Genomic DNA, 21,007 nt, shown 5'->3' with positions numbered 1-21,007 from the left:
ATTAATAGAATCAACAGTAGTTAGCCAGACGTGGTGGTGCACACTTTTAATTTCAGCAGTGAGGAGGCAGAGGTAGGAGGATCTCTGAGTTTGAGAATACCCTGAGACAACATAATAAATTCCTGGTCAGCCTGAGCTAAAGTGAGACCTTACCTCGAAAAACCAGAAAATAAAACAAAAAGAACAGTCATACCCTAATGAAATGGAGTTAGAAATAGCATGAAGGGTTGGGGGGGGGAGAAAAAAGTAGCCTAGGAAAACTCACAGGGACTTTACTTCATTTTAAACCTCCTGGGGAGGATGTGAGCATTTGAAACACATCTAAGGAGGCGTTGAACAGGAAGTGGGACTTGCTGATGCCGTATATACGAGACATTAGCTGGCGTGAAAATGCCCATGTGGAAGTCATCAGTGCCATGGTGAAGCCATGTGAGTGAACGAATTTGCCCACAGAAGGGGTAGGAGATGAAAAGCTTATACTTAGTTAAAGGACAGATCTTTGGAACACATCAGCAGCTCAAGCGTGACATGAGAAAAACAAGCAGTGAAATGAAACCAAGAAGGAACAATGAGAGAAGTGGGCAAAGAGCCATAAGAAAATGATGTTGGGGAAGCCAGGAGAGGAGATGGCCAACAGTGTCAAAAGCTGTAATGAAGCTAAAAAGAAAAAGAATCCAGTTAGTGACTGAGGGCCTCTGTTTGTTACACATAATGTGGTAGAAGTCAAGCTGCAGTGTGTATGGTAGGTCTAAAGGTAGAGAAAAAAATGAATATACACACCACAGTGCAGGAGGAATATTTTTAATATAAGAAGTAGGCAGGATAGAAGATAGAAATTACACAAAAGACTAAGGCCATGGTGGAAGAAATAAATATTATCAGGAGACTGAGTGGGAAGATTCACGTTAGTTTGGCAAAGAGACACGTTGATCATAACCCAATGAAGGAATGTGGAGGCAAGTCAGGGTCAAAATAATTATTGAGAATGGGTATGAAGCCAGGTGTGGTGGGCAATGGTGCAGGCCTCTAATCCCAGCCCTTGGGAGGCAGAGGTAGGAGGATTGCCCAACATGAGTTCAAGGCCACCCTGAAACTGCATATTGAATTCCAGAATTCCAGGTCAGTCTGGGCTAGAGCAAGACCCTACCTCAAAAAAAAAAAAAAAAAAAGAATAGACGTGAGAATGGGGGGCGTGTGGTTCAGTGGTGGAGTACTTGCCTAGTATGTGTAAATCCCCAGCTTCCCTCACTCCCAGCTGTAAAAAATAATAAAATAAATGAATTTTTGATTGCCTGGATTTTCCCAGAGAAGTACACAAGTTCTTAAGACCTTCTGCTTAAGACCAAAGTATATAAAAATGGAAGGAGGAACTACCTAAGAGTGGACAATGACTGTGGCTGTCAACTGGCACAAAAGGATTGCTGAGTGATAGCAACTGCCGTGTAGCACAGGGTAGAGACCGAATAAGTGAGGTTGAAGGGAAGGGATATGTAAGAAGCTAGGAGAGGATTTTGTTACAGGGAGACAAGAGGTATAGCAAAGGTTTGGCAATGAAAACAATCTCAGGCTGAAGAGATAGCTCAGTAGTTAAGGCACTTGCCCTCGAAGCCTAATGACTCAAGTTTGATTCCCCAGTACGTACCTAAAGTCAGATGTGCAAAGGGGTACATGTGTCTGGAGTTCATTGGCAGTGGCTAGAGTGGCTGGAGGTCCTAGTGCACCCATTCTCTCTCTCTTTCTCTCTCTCTCTGCTTGCAAATAATAAATAAATAAACTTTGAAAAAGAAAGAAAGAGAAAAGCAGTCTCAAAGGAAGGGACAGGAGGCAAAACAGAAGAGACCAGAGATGAAATGCTTGCTGTGAAAGACCCAGAAACCAGACTGGTGCCATGACAGGCTTTTCAGTAAGGTGCTGCCCCAGCTAGGCCTAAGTTTCAACTTCCAGCTTAGGCAGAGGACCTGAGTCAGCCCCTAGACATATCCAAGCATGCCCAAGACTTGCCCAAGACTTGTCCCTTCTGCTCCAGCCAATCAAAAGAATACAAGGACAGTTACTGTTTAAAACAACCAATCATGTAACCATCCCCTACTTCTATGGTCAAATCCCTATAAAAACTCTGCCCTCCTGCTGCTCAGGGCTCTTGCATGGATCCACTGCACTGGTGAAGTCAAGAGTCCGAGCCCGAAATAAAGTTCTTTGCCTTTGCATGCGTGTTTGCTGAGAACTGGGCATAACAGGTGAGTGACCAGGAGGGAATGCCATAGACAAAGACCCAAAGTATGGCAATCTACACCTACGTTTTATGACTTCTTTCAGCCCTTTGCAAAAACCTGTACTTGTCCAGAAATAAGTGCCTCATATAGAATGTCCTATTTTGAAACATTTTATGGATAACAGGGCCTCTGAAAGTTAAAAGTAAGGAATGTTCTTGAGCCTGAAGGGAAAGACTCTGAGTCATCCTTATTTCTTTCCCTTGTAAAGGAGTCCATGTGGTTTCTCTACTTTGCTAGAGCTCAGGAATGGAAGGGTAAGATCTGGCTTTCCCTTATCTCTAATTTCCTAGAAGACAAAACTTAGAAAATTAAGGACCTGAAAACTTGGTGGCACCAAGATACCTGGTTTCAGGACCCCCATCCTGTAAACTCCCACAAAAGATTCCAGTCTAGGTCTCTAGGAGGGACTTCCCAGTTCCAGAATCCTGCACAAAAAAGGAGCTCTCTGCTCTTTCCTTCTCTTAAGTTCCACAAACTCCATCTGGAGGATCTGTAACAAACCTTTCCTAAACTTTAACCTCTGGTCTATGGGTTTCATGCACCAAAATTTATAAGATCATGGAACATAACTAAATTAGTGGCAGCTTGTTTGGGCCATGAGTGTCTTGCACTCTTTCTCTCCTGAGTTACCACCCACCCACCCCCAAGCCAAGAAAGTCTCCTACCTTTCAGCTCTCATCACTGTCATGGCAGCTCTATAGATTATTCTACTGCAGAACTTTCTCCACGAACTCTTACTGCCCACTCTGTCTAAAATATTCTTCTCACTGCCTGCTTACACTCTCGTTTTGCTTTGCTTCATTCTTTCCCCTGCCTTTCTTTCTCTCTCCTTCCCTCCTTCCTTCCTTCCCTTTTACTTTTTACCCTCTTTGACCTTTTCTTTCTTTCTTTTTCTTTCCTTCTTTCTCTGCTCTCTGTGTTGATGGGGAGAGTCTCTGAAGGTCATGCAGGAGCAATGAGTTAGCACATACAAGAGAGATAGAGCCAAACAGTCTGTGCTTGGAACCTGGATATTCTTTGTACTAGACATAAAAGTTTGGAAAGTTATTTAGCCTTGATTTTGTCATTTGTAGAATGGGGATTGGTAGGTGTGGTGGTTTGATTCAGGTGTTCTCCATAAACAGGTGTTCGGAATGCTAGGTTCCCAGCTGATGAAGATTTGGGAATTAACACCTCCAGGAGGCAGTATAGTGTTGGGGGCAGGCTTATGGGTGTTATAGCCAGTTTCCACTTGCCAGTGTTTGGCATGCTCTCCTGTCCCTGTTGTCCACCATATGTTGGCCAGCGGGGTGATATCCACCCCCTGCTCATGCCATCGTTTTCTCTGCCATTGTGGAGCTTCCCCCTCAAGCCTGTAAGCCAAAATAAACCTCTTTTTCCCACAAGCTGCTCGTTGTTGGGTGATTTCTACCAGCAGTGTGAACCTGACTGCAACAGTAGGTGTGAGGATCCTGTGAGATAATGCCTAAAAAAGATTTAGTTAAGTGCCTCAAACTCAGTAAGGGTTCAGAACAGGCAAGGTGCCAGTATGATCAAGGAGTTGCAAATATTTCTTTAAGAATGCCCATTACTATGAAAACTGACATGAAATTCCTAAAAGTCTAAGTGGTTGCCTATTTACAGTTTACATTAGAAAACATAGACAATCAAATAATAATGAAATGGTTGGTTAGTTGGTGCCAAAATCTCTTAGAGTAAAATCAAAGGCAGCACCGTCTTTAGCTGGATATATTTCTTCCAGGACCTAAATGCTTTCACTTGGCCCACAGGACTCTCCTGTCCTGGAACTGGAACGAGAAGTTATGGTGGATGTTTGAGGTCTCCGAGGGGGTGGGGTCTGTATGAACATTTAATTCCACAGCAAGATCCCACATTAGTTTCATTATTCTGGAGAGTATAACTGGGTGAAAATAGGCCCACAAGTCTCAATGTGGGCAGGGATGATATTATGTGCTAGCTACTAGATAACCTTTAATAATGTTGTGGTATACAGCTAAAAGACAGGATTCTCTGAATAATTCATAGCAGAGAGTAAAATGCAACCCTAAAACCCATGGAATTATATTTTCTACAAGACCACAAAGAAATTGACACAGCAAATTTAAATACTATAAGAGTTAGTAATTGTTTATAGGTTGCAGCAGAATAAGTTTCTGCTTTGCAGATTAGCACACTGAAAAGGTGGTTTTTGCTTAGGGGAAGTAAAGGGAATGGTGGAAATTCCGTCCTCTAACATCTGCGAGCCATGCACCTTCCCTCTCATTAACATCATACTGCCTCTGGGCTGATCACACCACAGTACTTGAGCACCGCACTTTACAGGCTTTCTTACTTTCTTTCATTATTTTTTTGTTGTTGTTGTTCTCTTTTTTTTTTTTCTCTTTCGTCCCTTAACAAAACTGAATGGTTCTTGGGTTTATGTAACCAGAGCTGGTGTGAAATAAGTCCAAGGCACATTGAAAGTAAGAACAACTGGAAGCTGAAAAGACTTAGCTGGGTTTACCTTTCTTGTACCACGCTGACTTTGGCGACCATCCCAGCGGAGCTGGTTCTCATATGAGACTACACCTCCACAGCAGAGTTAAAGCAGTTCAACAACGTCAGCTCTACGAGTGGATCAGATCACACTTCTGCTACCCTCTGCACACAGTACCACGCCTGGCCCATAGGACATGTTTAACAAATAAAACTATCGGGAAGAAAAACCACAACTTTGGAAAGAGAATTTGTTTGAAACTTTGAAAGATTAACACTGGATTACATGTCCTAAAATTATAAGAGATTATTAATACAAATAAATAAGCAAATTTAAACACCTCAAGACTTAACTATGATTCTATGACTCTTCACTTTATTTTAAGTGTCATTCATAAGTTCAAGGTCAGCCTAGGCTACAAAGTGAGACCTTGCCTCAAGAAAAATAAACAAATGATAAATAATAAAAAATGTTGTCTCTAGGGCCACTATTTCAAATGCCAATAAGTGACAGTTCAAGGTAAGACACTTGTAGTAAAACGTAGTTCTTTCTGCTTCTCTGAACCACTGGCTTCAGTTTCTCAGAATGAAAATAACTTCCTGATGTTAGAGAATGACGATTTTGAATTATCAGATGACTGCCAGAGTATTTGGGTAACAGATACGTGGTAAAAACATGAGGGAAGAAGAGAGAATGAATAGAAGGTATTGTCAGACCATGCTTAATGGAGAGAAAGACGAATTTGCAAGACCATGTGCAAAGAGTATGCAGCCAAAGGGCAGGACTAAGGAGGACACACGCAGGGAGAAGAAACAGACTGAATCCCAGGGTACAGCAGACACCAGCCAGGCAGCGTTCAGAGTAGAGGCAGCCCCCAAAACTAATTACCAGCCTTTCCTAGTGTTGACCTTAATAGGACTATTGATAAAGCTGTTTGATTTTCTACTCATTTAATAGACATCTCTCCTTAAAAGCAATAATTAAATAACGAAGGTACACAAAGGGGTCTATATCCCTCTAACAAAAAACAGCTAAGGTGAGACACTTGACTTTCTGGATCATTTTACATTTTGCCAAAGATTTTTTTTTAATTTTTCAAGTTTTAAATATTTTTATTTCCATTCCATACTTCCCCCCCACACACACACATTGCAAAGGTACAATATTGCTATGTAGTCTAGGCTGACATCCAACTTGCAATCCTCCTGTCTACCTCTCAAGACATACAGATATGAGCTGTGATGTCAGGCAAGCTGTATTTCACTTTCTTAAAAAAATATTTAATTTTTATTTATTTATTTGAGAGAGGCAGAGAAAGAGAGACAGAGAAAGGAAGAGTGGGTGTGCCAGGGTCTCCAGCCACTGCAAACAAACTCCAGACACATGCACTACCTTGTACATCTGGCTTACATGGGTCCTAGGGAATTGAACTGTGATCCTTTGGCTTTGTAGGCAAGCACTTTAACCACTAAACCATCTCTCCAGCCCTGTATTTCATTTTTAATAGGTTTATTAAGACATATAGTTCACAAACCACATTACTACATTCACAGAGTTCTACAACCTTCATTACTATCTAACTTTAGAACATTTCATTAACCTTAAATGCTAAACCCATTAGTAGCCATTCTTTATTCTTTTCTTAACCACTAGCAAACACTAGTATACTTTCTTTTTGTAGACTTGCCTATTCTGGCTATTTTTATTATTATTATTTATTTGCAAATAGAGAAAGAGTGAGGTGCCAGGCCCCCTCTAGCCACTGCAAATGAACTCCAGATGCATGTACCACTTTGTATATCTGGTTTTACATGGTACTGGGGAACTGAACTGGGGTCCTTAGGCTTTGCAGGCAAGCACCTTAACCTCTGAGCCATCTCTCTAGTCCTACTCTGGATATTTCCAATGAATGGAATACATGCCTGTTTTCATTTAGAATAATGTTTTGTTCTTAGCATAGCATGTTTCAGTATGCAATTCAATTAATCTGCAGAATAGTATTCCACCATATGGTAATGTGACATTTCATTTATGTTTGTGGACACACGAGTTGCTTTTACTTTGCATTATGAAAAATGCTGCCTTGCACGTTCCTACATGAATTTTTGTGTGGACTTATACTTTTGTTGCTAGATCCTAAGATCATATTCCCAAGATTTGATATAATTTTTTTTTATACTTAACATTTTGAGGGACTGCCCATCAAATGGTGTGGTCCACTCTTGAGAAATGAAAAATGAAGTTTTAATTAAATATACGTTCTTTGAAGGATCATGAGATTGTTTCATATATATATATATATATATATATATATATATATATATATAGAGAGAGAGAGAGAGAGAGAGAGAGAGAGAGAGAGATCATGACCTCAAAAGACTAAACATTGGCTTAGTTTTGAAACATGAATTCAGTGACTCAAAAGCCTTATGAGGGCTGGAGAGATGGCTTAGCGGTTAAGCGCTTGCCTGTGAAGCCTAAGGACCCCGGTGCGAGGCTCGGTTCCCCAGGTCCCACGTTAGCCAGATGCACAAGGGGGTTCATTTGCAGAGGCTGGAAGCCCTGGTGCGCCCATTCTCTCTCTCTCTCTCCCTCTATCTGTGTTTCTCTCTGTGTCTGTCGCTCTCAAATAAATAAATAAAAAATTAAAAAAAAAAAAAGCCTTATGAGTCACCCCCAGTGGACCCTCGCCTGCTAGTCTTCACCTTGGGATCCACATCCTGCCCGGCTCACTATGACCCCAGCCTTTGCTGAGTATGACAGCACTTGTACTGAAAACCTGCTCATTTGTGTTCTTCAATGTTAAGATGGTCAATTGTCACCAAATTTCAACATTTAGAAGTTTTGGTAAGATACAGCAAAATATTTTGGACATGAATATTTATTTAATTTTAACTTCTAACATTTAGCAGATTTTCCTTAATTATTTAATAGCAGCTTAAAATCCTGCTGTTGTAATCTTTGTGCTTAATCATGGGTTCTGGTTATTTATTGTAGGTAGACCGAGATTAATAGGCCTGGTAGTCATTGCAGAAGAGACTCTCCTGTCTCTTTGGTCCAAAAGAGAAGATGGTAGAGCCTGTCTATTATGCACCTGGCCAAAAGACCACCCCTAACCTACAGACGTGATAAGGAGGTGGGAAGAGTATTTACCCACTTTATGGGACTACACACCACACACTAAGATATCCGTCCCTGCATGGAGTCCTCACACAGCCTCGGAGAGCTTGCCCGCTTTTCTGGGTTCTCACTCACAGAGCATAGCTTTTCCTTTGTCTCCCCTTCTCTTCTTCGGATGTCAGCTGGAATCCTAAGCATGCTTGCTCGGACACTTTATGGCATTTCCACCTTTTTCAATGTAAGTTTCTCTTGCCTTAAGCCTCATTACCTGAGCTACTATGTTTCCATGGTCATGAGACAAAGAACTCCTCAGTAATGAAATTCTGCAACTTGGGGAGGCAACAGTGTTTGTTTAATTGAAACCAAGTTACATTTGCCTATCTTTTTGGAATTTTTTTTTTTTTAATGTGAAGGTTGATCCCAGGTCCTCACACACATCAATGAACCACATCTCTAGCCGCTTTAAGAATTATCTTTTAACTTACTATTTAAAAGTAAAATTAAAAGTCTGCAAACATAACGCCACTTGGGAAACCACAGTGTGGATATGTGTGTGAGATAGTGAGTCACTAGCAGTGAGACACAGTTTGGAAGATATCTGGCAGATACTTTATGTTTCAGCAGGTCTTTCTCCCTGGAGAACAAAACTAAAGTATTCATTTTACAACATTCTAACAGAAATCCACAAAGGCAAGTTAAAAAAGAACATGCATTTTTGCAAACAGGTTTCATTCTACCTGTAAAGATTTTAAAATTATATACTCCTGCTGTGGGATTTAGTGGACCTTTACTAAGCTCAGAATGGAAAATGCATTCAGTTTATCTGTCAGAACTACTTGAAACAAAGGCAGTCACCTTCTTAAAAGACATGTCACATTGAGTGGCAAATGGCAGGAACAGTTCATAAAAATTGAATACTATCAACATCTTATTGTTACTTTCCACCAATTCCTCAGAGCATATGGTTTAATTTTTTATCATGAGATAGAGACAAGGTTTTTTAAAATGTTAATAATATGACAACTTCATATCCCAACTGTGAAAAGAAGCTCAATAAGTCAATAGGGTTTTTGTAAAATATATACTTCTCCCCAGTTAGTGAAGAGAACACTGTCTTGTATACTTCCTTTGTCACAAAAGTCAAAACGTATTTCAAAAATTAGATTTGCAGTTCAGTAAAACAATAAAATTTAAATCGACATGAATTGATAAAAAATTGTGCCAGTTTTTGCATTGACAACTATTTATAAATAATCAGGGCATATCTAGATTTGTTCATTCATGAAAACAACATAGCCATGTATGTTTTATATTAAGAAAAACTAGAGGCAGTGCTTGGCACAAAATGTTCTATAATCCTAGTTGAAATTAGCAATTTAAATTTTCCAAATGAGGTTACAGTGCACTAGCTAATGCACAAATCACAGAGATTTCAGTACTAGCATAGTTATTAAAAAAATGTATCAAAAGGCCATAGGTTAACAACAATGAAAGTATGTCACATTATTATTATTAAAATATGCAATCTGTGATAATAATTTATTTGTTTTACAAATGGACTGGGGGGGCTAAAAACTTCAATTCCTCTGTGACACACCATGAAATTCAGTATTGCTCACCATGACCAATCCATGAAATTTGTCAACTTTGTTCCTGATTTTCACAGGGCCTTCTTCTTAGATGAAATGACCCAGTAAACTGAGAGCAGAGCAATTTTTTTCATCTATGGTAAAGCACTTCAGTTCACTAGGATTTATTGGTGGCTTCAGATCTAAGCTTTTCATGATTATGAGCCATTTGTATACAATCTTATACTTATGGTGGTTTTTCTCACTGTTTTTACCCCTTTCTGAAAGAATTCTTTGTTTATAAAATTAGTTCTCGATTTGTTTTTCTACAAGAAAGCAAACTGTGAACAGTGCTCCAGTGCATTGATATAGAAAAACTGAAAATAAAGTTGTAATTACTACTAGAAGACCTGACATAGAAGTCTTAAAAGATACTGAAAATCAAAATTTTTACATCAGTCTTACCAGAATGGTATGTAAAGGAACACTACTCTCAAGTTAGCCTCCTAAGTAGTAATACAATATGGAATTTTTACTATCCAAAAACAGAAGAATGAGTAATCAAGTAGTTGTTCAATATAAAAATGGCCATTTTTAAGAAAGAACTAAAAAAAATTAATATTTTATTTATAACGGCTATCTCAACTTCTATAACATTACAAATTTGAAACAAATTAACTTAAAAATAAAAAATAGTTTAAATTTTATTTTTTAAAGTATTTTATTTTTATTTATTTAACAGAGAATGAGAGAGAGAGAGAGAGGGAGGGAGAGAATGGGCGTGCTAGGGCCTCCAGACACTGTAAATGAACTCCAGATGTGTGCGCCCCCTTGTGCTTCTGGCTAACGTTGGTCCTGGGGAATCGAATCTGAGTCCTTTGGCTTTGCAGGCAAATGCCTTAACTGCTAAGCCATCCCTCCAGCCCATAGTTTAAATTTTAGAATTTATCTAAATCTTATTTGCCTACTTAAATACAATATCTTCATAGTTTTTCAGTATAATTATCAGAATTGGGCATCTTTTAGAACCATTTTTAATTGTATTTTTATTAGTGCAAAGTACATGTCATAAAGTTGAAGACTAAGGAACATTTTTTAAAAACAGATTATTTATGGTTTTGTTTTACATAGTGTAACAGTCAGTGGCTAAGAAAAACCTCTTAGTAAAATGAATATCTCACTGGAGACGTGGCCCTTGGCTGGTTACGGTGGCTAACACAGCTTTCTTCTTGTTGGGACAAAACACTAGACTGTGCAGCTCATGGAAGTAAAGAATTTGGTTCTAGCTTACAGTTTCTAGGGGAAGTTTCATCATGAGGGGAAGGCTTGGAAGCAGCAAATAGTTGGGGGAGGGGGGCTCACATCTCTACAGAAGCAGGGAGAAAATAAGGAGTTAAGTGTGACAAATGACCCAAGACCTGCCCCCAGTAACTTGCTCCTCCAGTAAAGCACCACCTCCCCAAAACTCCACCAGCTGAGGATAAATTAGGAGGTTTAATCACAAACAAATAAACCTATGGAAGATATTTCATTCAAAGCACCACAGTGGTTCATGCCTGTAAATCTCAGCAGTCAAGAGACTGAGCTTGGAAGGTCGACACAAGTCTCAGCACAGCCTGTGCTCAGCCTGTGAGGTCCAGGTCGGCTTGGACTTCAGGAAGAGCCTTCCTCAAAACCACAGACAAGCAAAGAAGTGAACCTTAATGCCAGGCGTATTCCTAGCGTTCATGAGGACAGAAAGAATGACTGCTCAGGACCAGCCTGGATTATACAGTGAGACCCTATTTCAAAGGGAAAACAAACAAAAGGAATAAGAACTTAAAATGTTATGGCCTTATTAACTGAATGGAAATGACAAATAGCTATATAATACATTTTGGGGACTAAATTATTTTAAGAACAAAGAAACCCCTGTTGGTTGATGTCAGTTTCATCAAATGGTCCTTTTCATGATAGTAAAAATGTATTTTAAAGTATTTATACTTGGTAATTAACATCGATAAATGGGATACAGTTAAGTTTGTTAAATACACTATCATATTCATCATCATAATTAAATAAAATATCTTTGATACTTACGTATACAATTCTGATAATGGTGATGTCAAAATGGCTAATGTTGTAAACAGATTATTACAATGGCTGTGAATTCTTACAATTTTATTATTGTTACACTCCTGAGGATTCAAAAGTTCCTGTACAGATGTGCAAACTGACCACAACATGTCCTCAGTGCATATTAAAATGGTTGTGACATCAAGTCTATGGGAAAGAAGAGAAAAAAAATCATGTTAAACCAAATAATCTTCCTATTTGGTAGATATATATATGTATACACACACACACACACACACACACACACACACACTTTCATCTATATCTCTTATACTAAGCATATGTAGGAACAGAAAGACTTAGATGTCAGAATGTTATAGAACCAAACCAGAAAACATCAAAGAGCCCTTTCTAGTTCCAGTGTTAGAAGATAACTCATCATGCCTGCTGTTACCTCCAGGTCAGTGAATCTACACTAGCGTTTCCAGGAATGCTGGTTTCTCCTCCTCCTCCCCCTCCCCCTCCTTCTTCTCCTTCTCCTCCTCCTTCTCCTTCTTCTCCTCCTCCTTCTTCTCCTTCTCCTCCTCCTCCTCCTTCTTCTTCGTCTTTATTTTCCCTTATAAGAATTCTATGCCACAACCCAAAAGACTGTTCTTGAATGAAGTTGAACAAAAGAGAAGCTAGTTGGAAAGAAAATTGAGTGATTCTCCACACATACATACATGCATCCATTCATATATCATAGGTAAAAGTGTGGTAGCAAAATAGTTCTTCTCATCCACATTACAGAAAGGAGGTTACCATGTTGAGTAACATATTTTCCTAGCAAATAGAAGCCAAGAAAAAGTGGCAACAGTTATAGAAATGAAGATGCCTATAGATTCAGAAATTCCTAAAATTAAGTATATGCATGGAAATTATGGTATGTTATATCTTATTCATAAACTTATTTCAGTTCTCATGAGTTTACTTAAAATTTTTTAATGTTTCATTATTTTTAATTTTCAAATGGGTAATTGTACATATTTTGGGAGTATAAAATTTCAATACATGAATAAAAATAATCGATATATATCATTTTAGACGTACATCATTTCTTTCTTTCTTTTTTTTTTTTTTTTGAGGTAGGGTCTCACGCTAGCTCAGGCTGATGTGGAATTCACTACATAGTCTCAGGGTGGCCTCGAACTCACGGAGATCCTCCTACCTCTGCCTTCCAAGTGCTGGAATTAAAGGCATGCACCACCATGCCTGACCATATAGAATTTCATTGTGTTGAGAGCATTTAGGATCTTACTAATTATTTTGAAATTATCAATATTTTTGCCAGCCATAGTTATCATAATGTGTATTTTAGTCTATTCCTCCTACTCAACAGTACCCGTATATCCAGTAGCCATCCTTAATTCCTCTTTCTTAGGTTTTAGTAGAAACTCAAATATATGAATAAACATTTTTTGGTATATAACTCAGTTGAACAAATCTTAGTTAATTTCTTCACACATTTTTCCCCTTTAAATTTAGAATTGAAGAACTAGAAAATGGAAATTTTAAAGTGACAATAAAAATAAGAGTGAAAGATCTTTTAAAATGTTTAGGCCTGAGGCTGGAGAGATGGTTTAGCATTTAAGGTGCTTGACTGTGAAACCTAAGGACCCAAGTTCAATTCCCCAGAACTCACATAAACCAGATGTGCCTGGTGGCACATGCCTCTGGAGGTTGTTTCCAGTGGCTTTGAGGCCCTACTGCACCTGTTCTCTCTCTATATATTCCTCTTTCTTTCTCTCTGTCTCTCTCTCTCTCTCTGAAATAAATAAATACAAATAAAATATTTAAAAATGTTTAGACCTCATATTTACTACGTGTAAGAAAGTTTGGCATATCAATAATAAATAACACATATTTCAATCATACATATGTTTTTGGCTATATGGTATATAGAGGCCACTGGAGTACTAAAATTATCAATAACCACCTATAGGAAGTTATTATTGAAGTTTCTATTCACGTTTACTGACCAGAGATAAGCACACCCATATACACAGAATCTGGTTCCTACAATAATACTGGCTTAGGACTAATCATTCAAATAAAAATATTTATACATTTTACTTTTAAAAACTAGAAGCAATAACTATAGCTTTGAACAATAAGTATATGCAACCATTCAAAGCACAGAAAGCATAAAAAGTCTCCATAGTACAGTTAATTGATCAAATACATCGCCAATTTCATGAGTTCACAGTAAATCCGATTCCACAAAGATCTTATAATGACTTGCCACCTTATAGTCAAACATGATTTATGCTACCTAAGTAAAAGAGTGAAGGCTTCCTTCACTCTGAAAAGGAATTTTCCATGTATTCTTCAGAGTTCCATTTTTTTTTTTTTTTTTAAACAGCCTGGTCAGTAATTCAAAACAGCTTATGTAAAATACCATATTGATGAAAAAATGTTGGGGGACCTAAATGCCCTTCAAATTGTAGCATGCTTTACAAGAACATGATCAGGAAATTATTCTTCCTGCCCCCCAAATCTTCTGATGTTTGTAGGATCCTCCCAAAAGTTGTCTGAAAAAGAATGTTTCATTAGACAGAGTATCTACAAAACAAAGCCTTCTCTTCACATATAGCATTGTTAATCATGCAAGCTCATTTGTATAATAGTCTTTGCCTGAATAACTGAGAAGGTTGTACTTTAATTTAGTCTTTATTTCTATACCTAGTAACCAGGACTCCTAATTTCTTTAATTTGTCATTTTCTTATGCTGGATTTTAGTAATAAATAGCGAATAAAAAGCAAAAATAAAGTAAAAGCAGCAACAGGAAATTAGACTATATTAAAAACAGTCATTTCCTTAATAAGATAACTAGTACATTTTAAAGGCTTTGTAAAATAAATGTAATGCAGTTAAAATCCCTTGGTAACCTAGAAGTTCAAAGTCAAATTATCTGCTAGATCACAGCATGATTGCCATTTTCTCTACTACAAAAATAAACTTAATTTATAATCTCTTTATGTGATTAACCTTTGAGCATGTATGTCCCAGATCACAGCACATCTTGAATCATTTCCTAGAAACAAATGGATTCTATACACAAGTTTAAGAGGAACAAAAAGCAAAGTTATTGTTATTCAAGTTCTACATGTCCACTTAAACTTTCCAGGAAAATTATATACCATTTCCTTTCAGATGTTAAAAGTGTGCTAAGTATACAAAAACGTTTTGTGAAAAGATTTCAGTGGCCTTCAGAACTTCAATTACCTTATCTGTGGAGTTCTCTTAGAAGTGGGACGGGCCCGGGCATATCTGGAGGCCAGCAGACCCAAAGATTTCTCCAAAACTTCTGCTAGAATCTCTTGGGCTAAGTTAGGGGGCGATATGGTCCACAGATCATGTTGAAGAGCCCGGCAGAAATAATGCCACATCTGGAGTGAGAAGGAGCATCGTTCCCCCTGGCAAAACCATCACACATTAAACAATAGAGTCACGTCTTCCAAAACGTCAGTTTGCCTCTATGAACCTAATTAGTTCAGGCTGAAAGGAAATAGCTGGAGAGCCTGACAAACTAGATGACCAAGAACGATTTCTGACAAGATGTTAAACATCCTATTGACAAAGGAACATATGTTCCATTTCAATTATGAGATCAGATATTCTAGTGTAAGTCCAGCCCACAAGCATTTAATGTACACAGTCTGGATCTACCTAGTCCTGGCCCATGGTTTAAAGGCAACTTCCTTGGCACCAGATTCTCTCTCTCACTCTTTTTCTTGTCCTTGTGCAGTTCTCTTCAGTATGTTAAAAATCTCCCTGCCTGCAGCGGGGAGGCCCAACATTGATCCAGGCCAAGGGTGCCAGGCAGAATGGGGAAGGCAGCCTCAGCGACTGGCAAGCGTGAGTTAGACATCATGCCCCCAGGGAGGCTTGCCAGCTGTTGGAGCTCATTGTCTTTAGACTAGATCAGAAGATTATTTAAAGTAGGAAGAGCAGAGAGTGTTCTTCAAGTACAATTATCCTGATTATGCTGCTATAGCAAAACATAAACTAGTCTATTTTACCCCTCAATATTTCTCTATAATGTTCTGTTCTACCCAGTATTATATTTCCCAAGAAATGTTACATATGAAATACCCACACTTGACAAGTGTGATAGCTCTTGCCTGTCATCCCAGCATTTCTGAGCATGAGACAGAAGGACTGCTGTGAGTTTCAGGCTACTCTGGGCTACAAGGTAAGAATCTGTCTCAAAAAGAACAAACAAAACAATTTGCAATTCTCTTAAACCAAAGGTTGATCATTGATAGTTGGTGACACAGATATTCCTTTAAGTATTTTCTTTTTGTAAAAAAATATTTTATTTTTATTTATTTATTTATTTGACAGAGAGAAAGAGGGGGGAGAGAGACAGAGACAGACACAGAGAGATAGAAAGAATGGGCACCCAAGGGCCTCCAGCCACTGCAAATGAACTCCAGATGCATGCACCACCTTGTGCATCTGGCTTACATGGGTTCTGGGGAATCAAACTTGGGTCCTTTGGCTTTGCAGGCAAATGCCTTAACTGCTAAGCCATCCATCCAGCCCTCCTTTAAGTTTTTTTTTTTTTTTTTTCGAGGTAGGATCTCACAGTAGTCCAGGCTGACCTGGAATTCACTCTGTCATCTCAGGGTGGCCTTGAACTCACAGCGATCCTCCTACCTCTGCCTCCTGAGTGCTGGGATGCAATGCGTGCGCCACCACGCCCGGCTCCTTTAGGTATTTTCTTCATGGGGTATTCTTTCAACAGTTACATTATTTAGCAAAATTTTGTAGTCACTGAAATGATAATTTATAGTTATTCTTATTGACTTTTTATTAATGCGTGTTTATGTGTGTGCACACTCATGTGCATGAGTGCCCGTGGAGGCTAGAGGGCGGCCTCGGGCACCATCCCAAGGAACACCGACTGCTTTCTTTTAAGACGGGGTTTCTCACTTGCCTGTGGCTCATCAATCACGCTCTATGGTTCACAAGTGAGCCTCGGGGATGCTCTTGTCTTTGCCTTTCCAGCACTGGTGTTTCAAGATTGTGCCACTATGTCCAGTATTTACATATGGATTCTGGGTATACAACTTGGGTCTTCTTGATTGTGAGGGAAGCACTTTGCTAAGTAATCTTTCCACCCACTCTTTTTAAAACAACGTGAATAAATAAATAGAATTATCATTCTTTGAGTAAAAAAGTTGGATTCAAAATGGTAGAGTCAAGTTCAAACTGAAGGGAACTCTGACTAGTGTTTTCTGATTTTTTTTAATGAGATGTGTTAAACTGTCTAAGAAAAAAAAATTTATATATATAAATATTTATAAATTTATATATATAAATTTATATATATATGTGTATATATATATATGTGTATATATATATATATATATATATATATATATATATATATATATATAAAATGATGAAGCAGCAAAGTTATTGCTTCATACAGTTTGTGGTATGTTCTAAGAACTGTTTTCAAGTTAGTAATGGGGTTCTAAAACCTGATTCTCTCAGAACCTCATGTATTACATGCAAGTGAAAGAAATTCTGAGCCTAGCTGCTTCTGTGACTGGAATGAAGGAGTCATGCTAACTCTGTGACAGTGGAGGGTGCTTAAAGTAATGTGACCAGCCAGACTTCTTACCATTTTCAAAATACAAAAACCCCCAACTTCCTCAATAGTAATGTGACCAGCCAGACTTCTTACCATTTTCAAAATACAAAAACCCCCAACTTCCTCAATAGATATTTTGGCACTAACTAAAAAAGTAAAGATAACCTTAACACATTTCTTCCCCTCAAAATATACCATACTCATTTTAAAATCTTTTTAAAACTTCATGGTCATGAGAAGATATTCCCAAATGGTCTTTGTTCGAACAGTTCTTTTAAAAATACATACAACTTCAAAGTGCGTATGGGCTTTCATTAAGCTAAATAGGATTCATTTATTATTTTTTCTGACCTGTTTTCCTACTTGCCATTTCAAAATATTCTGCTAGTAAACATCTGTTATTTTTGCAAACCTGATATAATATAAACAGATGTGAGCTTTTGTTCAGATTACGTATCAGGAAGCAAGCAGCTGGCCTTTATTATAGAAACCACTCAGTATTATCTTTGAACAGACAATTCTTTGTTTTTTGGCTATGGGAAAACACAAGTTCCTAAAGCTGAGCAGATGTCAACTATTCTAAAAGTCTAATTTTAAACTAGTAACTGCAGTACCTACTGTGGCATCTGACTAGTCCACTAAAAGAGTGGTTCCCCAGATCTTTGCCTCTGGCATGGTCATAACATGGAAATGACATATCTATGGTCCACTTGCTATCACAAAATCTGAGCAAATATTGTTCCATATTTTATGTGTCCTTTAATAAATTTTCTCCACTAAGCACTGCATGTAGCTATAGGTTCCTCTGAAATCTCAATCCCACTCTTCACCTCTAATTAGTCAGGTGCCATTTCCTTTCCTTTCAAAGCAGGCTTGCCAAAACACATAGTGGACCTTTTCCACAAATCAGTTGGAATAATGGGCAGAGGAGGAGAAAGGGGCACATGCAGTAAGAAAGAAAAAACCACGTCAGGTACACGAGTGCCAAAACAGTTTAAAATCTGTACTATTTTTAGAAGGATCTTATTTTTGGTAAGTAGAAAAGCAGTACCAAGTTATTTTTCTGAGCATAAATAACAGCAATTAAATTGTAACTACTGACCATGTAAGTATATGGAAGCCACAGTACCATGTAATCACACAGTAACTATTGCTTTATTTTTGTCATTGTAGCTGAAGCCTTGTCATAAGATCTAAGATCTGAGTGTTACATGGTAATTTGTTTTTTTTTTTAATTTAAATACTTGCTAACTTCAATAACAGGTTCTCAGTGCATCCACTTACTATTTACAATGTACATCCATTCTAGTTCCCAATTTGCATAAGAGGAAACAACCCCCCATATGGAGATTATACCTGTTCTCCATTGAACACATCGTATAAAATTGCTCGTTACTACCTTGACATACTGAAATAGTTTGAAACATGAGATGGACTCATTTTCAGTCTGTTTACCTCAAGGCAAATAGGAATTCTGCGATGCTGCCAGGAGAGGAGAAGACCAATACTTTCAGTCTTATCTCAGGCCACCAGCTGTACCGGAGACTTTCTCTATCATTTTGCTCACTGCTACCATTACTATTTGAAGTAGGTCGGGTTTGGAAATCCCTATATGGATGCTCTTGCAAAAAGAAAACCTATCTGGGAAGGAGCTCTGAGAGAGAGATGAAACAGCCTTAGAAAGAGTGAAAAGTCCTTTCAAAGAGCTTCTTATTCATGGCTGCGCTGTGTTACAGTGACATTTATTATGATAACTCAGGCATAAATGGAGTCACAGGAACCTTTACTGCCAGGGAAGTGACAAGAGTGACTATTGAATAAAACACCAAAACCCTGTAGTGATTGGGGCAATCAAGAAAACTGAAAAGCATAAACTTTAATCCAGAGAAATGGTGAAATGGAAAATGAAGTTGAGGTTGGCTATTTATTCTTTGAAAACCTCAAATATCATTCATTGAGACATTATAAATGTTTCACTTTTCCATGTTATTAATTTGAAGCAATTTTAAATGTTGTTTGGTCCACATATAATCTATAGGACTTAGAGGAAGCCTGGTCATAAATAATTTTAATTGATCATCAGTATGGTGTATTGGGAAACATTAAAATTTAATTTGATAGAAATTTGGGATTTTAAAACATGAGTGAAATAAAAATAGTACACTAAAAAGGATTAGGTAGATCTTAAAGTACACTCAAAAGAACAATGAGAAAGTATAAAGAATAAAACTTTTTAGTAAAAAAAATTATCAAACATAGATGGAAATATATAATGAAAAAAATGTGAAGAGACCTATAATTCATCCCTTTGGAAAAAATACAAAAAAAAATTGCAGCATTTTTGATATTGTTATCTCTGAGTTTTCATTTATCTCATTACATTCTAGTTTATATAGCAATGCAACACTATGGCTCAAATTAAGTTATTTTTACTTTTAAGCAGAAGGAGAGTTCTGATGTCTAATTTTTTTCATGTCTGTGAAAACAGTGTTTTTCCTAAATACAAATTCAATATTTAAAAAATATTGTCCTACCAGCCTTCATATGTTGGTAATGCCAAGCTCATGTTTCTAGTTAGGCAGAAATCAGGTAGGCAGTAAAACATATTTGTGCAAAAAGGAGGGTGGTAAACTGAACTTCGCACCTCGTAAAAAGCCTTGTAGTCGTCCCAGCGGTGGCTCTCGGCATCCTGCAGAGTGCTTGTAGCGCAGACTCTGACGCAGTAGTCCGCAACCTGAAACTGTAGCGCGTTGATGAATTCCTGATATCGCTGGACAGGCACCAGGAATATGGGTCTGCTCGGAGGGAATGATCAAAGAGACAGAGATTTAAGGCCTGTGCAGTAGGAGGTAACAACCTCCAGCACTACAAATGGTTTTGATTATTAGATATCAATCATTCATTTCCTCCTAATGCTCAAGTCTGCATTGACATTCACTTTCCAAAAAGAAAGAAGGGTGGTTGGGGCGGGGGAACTGCTCTTTGTTTTCAAGTCCTTTGAAAAAGTACATCTGCTGTTCTACAAATGTGCGCTTCAACTTGAGACAAGCTCATTGTCAATATATCATTCAAAGCTAAAAGTATTCTTTGCAAGTCTATTATTAGAGATCAGTGCATTATTTAGGCATTAGGTTATCGTTATTACTGGAGAACAACGTACACTTGTCAGATACTAACTATTATAAAGCTATCATACAACCCCCAAACACACTCTTTTCACTTAAAAAAAAACTGTAATTTTGTAGATGTCAATTATCTCATAAACTGTTTTAAAATAGTCTACTGAAATACAGTGATTGCTGGCATATTTTGTTTATAAATTCAAGTATGAATCATAACATCTGACTACTTATGAGAATTAAAGAAATAACATGGCTGTATCCTACAACAAGCCAAATATATTTTGCCTTTATCTACAGCTATTTATATAACACTTCTTTCTTTCATAACTGAGAGAGGGGGAGGAGGCCTGGATAGGGAATAAGGAAGAGATTCTTAGGGGTAGCACTGGACTACGACGTCTACTTGCTGCCCTCAGGGAGCCGTGGTCAGTGGTGGGGAGTCCCAGTGCAAGCCAATAAACCGATGATGATACCCGTGGTTATTTTACCTCCACACAGAAGACATATTGCATTTTCAGACTACTACTAGATGCAAGTTATGGCTGGCAGATGCTTCTTCTTCCAATATTATGGATAGTTTATTACTAAATAGATGTCCTGCAATATGTTCATACTAGTCACTAGAACAGATTAAAATGCATTGGTTCACTATTAGCTCCTAACAGACTGTTGGCCTAGAAGCAAAAGAGAGAAGTGAGTACTTCACAAATGTTTGTGTGGGGGACAAAAGCGAGTTTATTTGTGCTTT

The 21,007-nt window shown here is 37.9% G+C and overlaps 1 protein-coding gene across 4 annotated transcripts in view; it reads right to left on the bottom strand.

Moving 5' to 3' along the window:
• Positions 1 to 21,007, bottom strand: part of Kiaa0825 (KIAA0825 ortholog) — a 427,087-nt gene that overhangs the window by 278,753 nt on the left and 127,327 nt on the right. For all 4 annotated transcript variants that reach the window (XM_045133785.1, XM_045133788.1, XM_045133787.1 and 1 more), the window contains 3 exons: positions 19,782 to 19,932; positions 14,758 to 14,948; positions 11,517 to 11,699 (listed from right to left, as the gene is read on the bottom strand). In XM_045133785.1, the coding sequence (XP_044989720.1) occupies positions 11,517 to 11,699; positions 14,758 to 14,948; positions 19,782 to 19,932 (525 nt within the window). The remainder of the gene's footprint in view (positions 1 to 11,516; positions 11,700 to 14,757; positions 14,949 to 19,781; positions 19,933 to 21,007) is intronic.

The sequence above is a fragment of the Jaculus jaculus genome, chromosome 14 (genome assembly GCF_020740685.1).
Source record: "Jaculus jaculus isolate mJacJac1 chromosome 14, mJacJac1.mat.Y.cur, whole genome shotgun sequence".
Lineage (NCBI taxonomy): Eukaryota > Metazoa > Chordata > Mammalia > Rodentia > Dipodidae > Jaculus > Jaculus jaculus.
Note: the sequence above shows the minus strand (reverse complement) of the source record. Positions and strands in the feature narration are given on the sequence as shown.